Raw genomic sequence first — 2,946 nt, 5'->3', positions numbered from 1 at the left:
CTCTCCACCAATCAGAATAGATACTGTAATGGTATCCCTGCCGCTCGGAACATGAAGCCGCCGTTTGTTAATGAGGTAAAAATAAACGGCGCCGAATTAGACGCGCTTTTTCAAACAATCAACCCCCAACTTATCCTAGAGCAAAAGATGTTTAAGCAGACCAAATCATGCACTTTTCTGCAATAATGAAAGGATACTTCGTAATAAATCCAACAGCCTGCACAGATGGACATCCATAAACAATCAAAATACTGGGCGTTTGGAAATGTGATGGGTTGATATACAGTTATTTTTTCAAGTGATTTTTATTTAGAAATATATTAAAATAATATTTTTTTATTTTTTAAAATTTATTTTTAATATCAACACATCAAAACTTTCCAAAAACACTTTAAAAACAATTTAAAGAAAAAAAATCAAATTTTCATGAAAAGGAAGTTGAACACAACCACAAACAGCCACTGAGGAGAAAAGGTTTTTATTTAGAAATATATTAAAATAATATTTTTTTTATTTTTTAAAATTTATTTTTAATACCAACATATCAAAACTATCTAAAAACACTAAAATAATAATTTAAAACGAAATCAAATTTTCATGAAAAGCAAGTTGAACACAACCACAAACAGCCACTGAGGAGAAGAAGAGCATAAAAAAAAAATTGAAAGATCTCATGGCAAATGCACAAAAGAAAATGAAAAATAACAAAAGCTATTGAAGCGAAATCCAGGAAAGTTCATCGCCCCAATAAAGCAACACGATCCTTCTGTATTGCCTGAGACAGGTTGATGTCAAAGAGCTCGCATCGTATAGGCATCTCCATCTCATAAAACGGGTTCTTTAGGACATAATCCGTGTACAATTCATATATGACTTTCAAGAGGCCTTCCATGTGCTGTGTTCCAGGTTCACACACCACAAAGAATTTTGTTCCTGTAGAAGGGAAAAACCCAAGTAAGTTTAAAAAGAAAATTCTAAAGTATTCAACGAGGAACGAAGAGCTTGTCACTACAAATTCATGGTTTAAAAAACATGGACTTGAGATACTTTTAAAGAATAAAACAGCCACAAATAAATACTCAAGTACCCAGCCCATCTACCTTAAAAAATGAGGCATGCTAACTAGAACCAAAAGTTAGGAAATAGCAAGCAATGCTCAGAACACTATAATCCATATGTTACAGAACATGGCAGTTTCCTGTAAAAAAATTTGGATCTAACAATCAGCTAGCTGATAATAACCTTTGAAAGGGTTGAAGTTCATTAAATTAAGAAAAGTGGTGTCCAAATTCCAACACAGAAGAAATTGACAATTAAGCATAAGATGGCAGGCTTATCAATAACCAAATAACTAAGAAATTGATACCTTGGTAAATTATAGAGCAATGCTCTTTCAAATATTGTACCTAGTATGCTTGCAAATAAATAAATATATAAATAAATAAAAGGGTTGAGGTAGCCACCAGTGAGTGATTGGAAGCAATGAAGATCAAAGGTGTCAGCTTCAAGGAGTTCGATGCCTAAACAACCAACAGTTGGTGATAGCTGCTGAGAGATGGCATGCATTGAGTGCCATAAACTAGCCACTCGTAGGCTATCATTTGTATCCATCCGTCCAGAAGATCCATAATCCTATATTTTTTTTTAAAGAAAAAAAATGAAACAGTAACCCAAACATCAAACATCACAAATTGTTATTATTAGCAGTAGTCAGTCACTTGTATTGCTTTCAATCATGATCCAATCAAGCATCACACCCCAAAATGCCCTTTTTGAGTTTTGTTTTTAGGTTTATTTTAAAATTATTTTTTTATTTAAATATATAATAATAAAAAAATATTTTAAAAAAAGCCTATAATGAGTTGCAAAAAATTTTTTAAAAAAAAAAGCCTATAATGAGTTGCAAAAAAACAACACTTACTAATATTAAAAAAAATATACACAAATAAGAAAACACTATAAAAATTGAACAATATTAAATACAATAATATCTAGGTAGGTTACTCTGCTTCTTTCACGGGTCAGATCCAATATCTTTTAACACCAAAAAATGAACACGAAGGTATATTAATATAATAAAATATTTTATAATCTTATACAAAAAAATAAAATAAAAATTAAATGATATTTTATAAAAAAAATACATAAAAAAATATTTATAATTCATTTATTTTAATTTATTTCAATTAAAATCAAACACCTTGCCAAACTAAACATGCCATACATATACTTAACTAATTCATTTTATTTAGTCTAAATTTAAACAATGCAGGAAAAAAAGAAGATAAAAGCTAAAATAAAAAGGGCCAGGCCCATGAAAATAGCCCATTGAAAGAGCAGAGCCGTGTCCATGGCCTTTAATTTATTTATTTTTCCCTAGCATGTGATCCGTTTGTTTTTTTCTTTTTAAAAAAATATATAAATGGTTGATAATACGTCTTTGCTATAGCAAACAAGGCGTTATCAGTTTGCTCAATTTGGAATCACCACAATGATTGCTTGAAAAAGAAATTAAGTTATTTTTTATATAAAAACTTAATTTTTAAACACAAAAAAAAAGACCCTTTAACCTTAAAAAACCAATACCCAACCCAATAAAACCCAAAATTGGTAAAATAAAAAAAATCAATTAGGAGAAAAATCTCCCTCTCTCAACTTTGAGATGTTTTTTCTAGTAATATAAAACTTAAAAAATAATTCAATTACATTTCTCCTGTCAATGAAAACACTTGACTCCAAATTTAGTTATTTTATTATTGGGATCTGATCAACCAACCCTTTTCTTCTTCTTTTTTATTATTTTTCAACTACTCTCTCTCCTGTTTCTTTGAGCTCAAAAACTAAATATAAAGAAAATAAAGTTTTATGTCAAAACATATAATTGTGAAACTAAAAAAACTACAAAAAAATTTGGACAATTTTAAGGCTAGAAAGCATTGGAACTAT

General features: G+C 29.4%; 1 protein-coding gene across 1 annotated transcript; it reads right to left on the bottom strand.

The window, feature by feature from the left end:
- Positions 1-652: 652 nt before the first annotated feature.
- LOC105114303 (SNARE-like superfamily protein) lies at positions 653-1,747 on the bottom strand. Its single transcript, XM_011010815.1, has 2 exons — positions 1,464-1,747; positions 653-933 (listed from the first exon to the last, which is right to left on the bottom strand). Exons 1-2 carry the CDS (start codon positions 1,609-1,611, stop codon positions 737-739), a joined length of 345 nt encoding a protein of 114 aa, XP_011009117.1. The 5' UTR covers positions 1,612-1,747; the 3' UTR covers positions 653-736.
- Positions 1,748-2,946: the final 1,199 nt, after the last annotated feature.

This window comes from Populus euphratica, unplaced genomic scaffold (assembly GCF_000495115.2).
Source record: "Populus euphratica unplaced genomic scaffold, PopEup_1.0 scaffold511.1, whole genome shotgun sequence".
Taxonomy (NCBI): domain Eukaryota; kingdom Viridiplantae; phylum Streptophyta; class Magnoliopsida; order Malpighiales; family Salicaceae; genus Populus; species Populus euphratica.
This window is presented reverse-complemented; position numbering and strand designations above follow the sequence as displayed.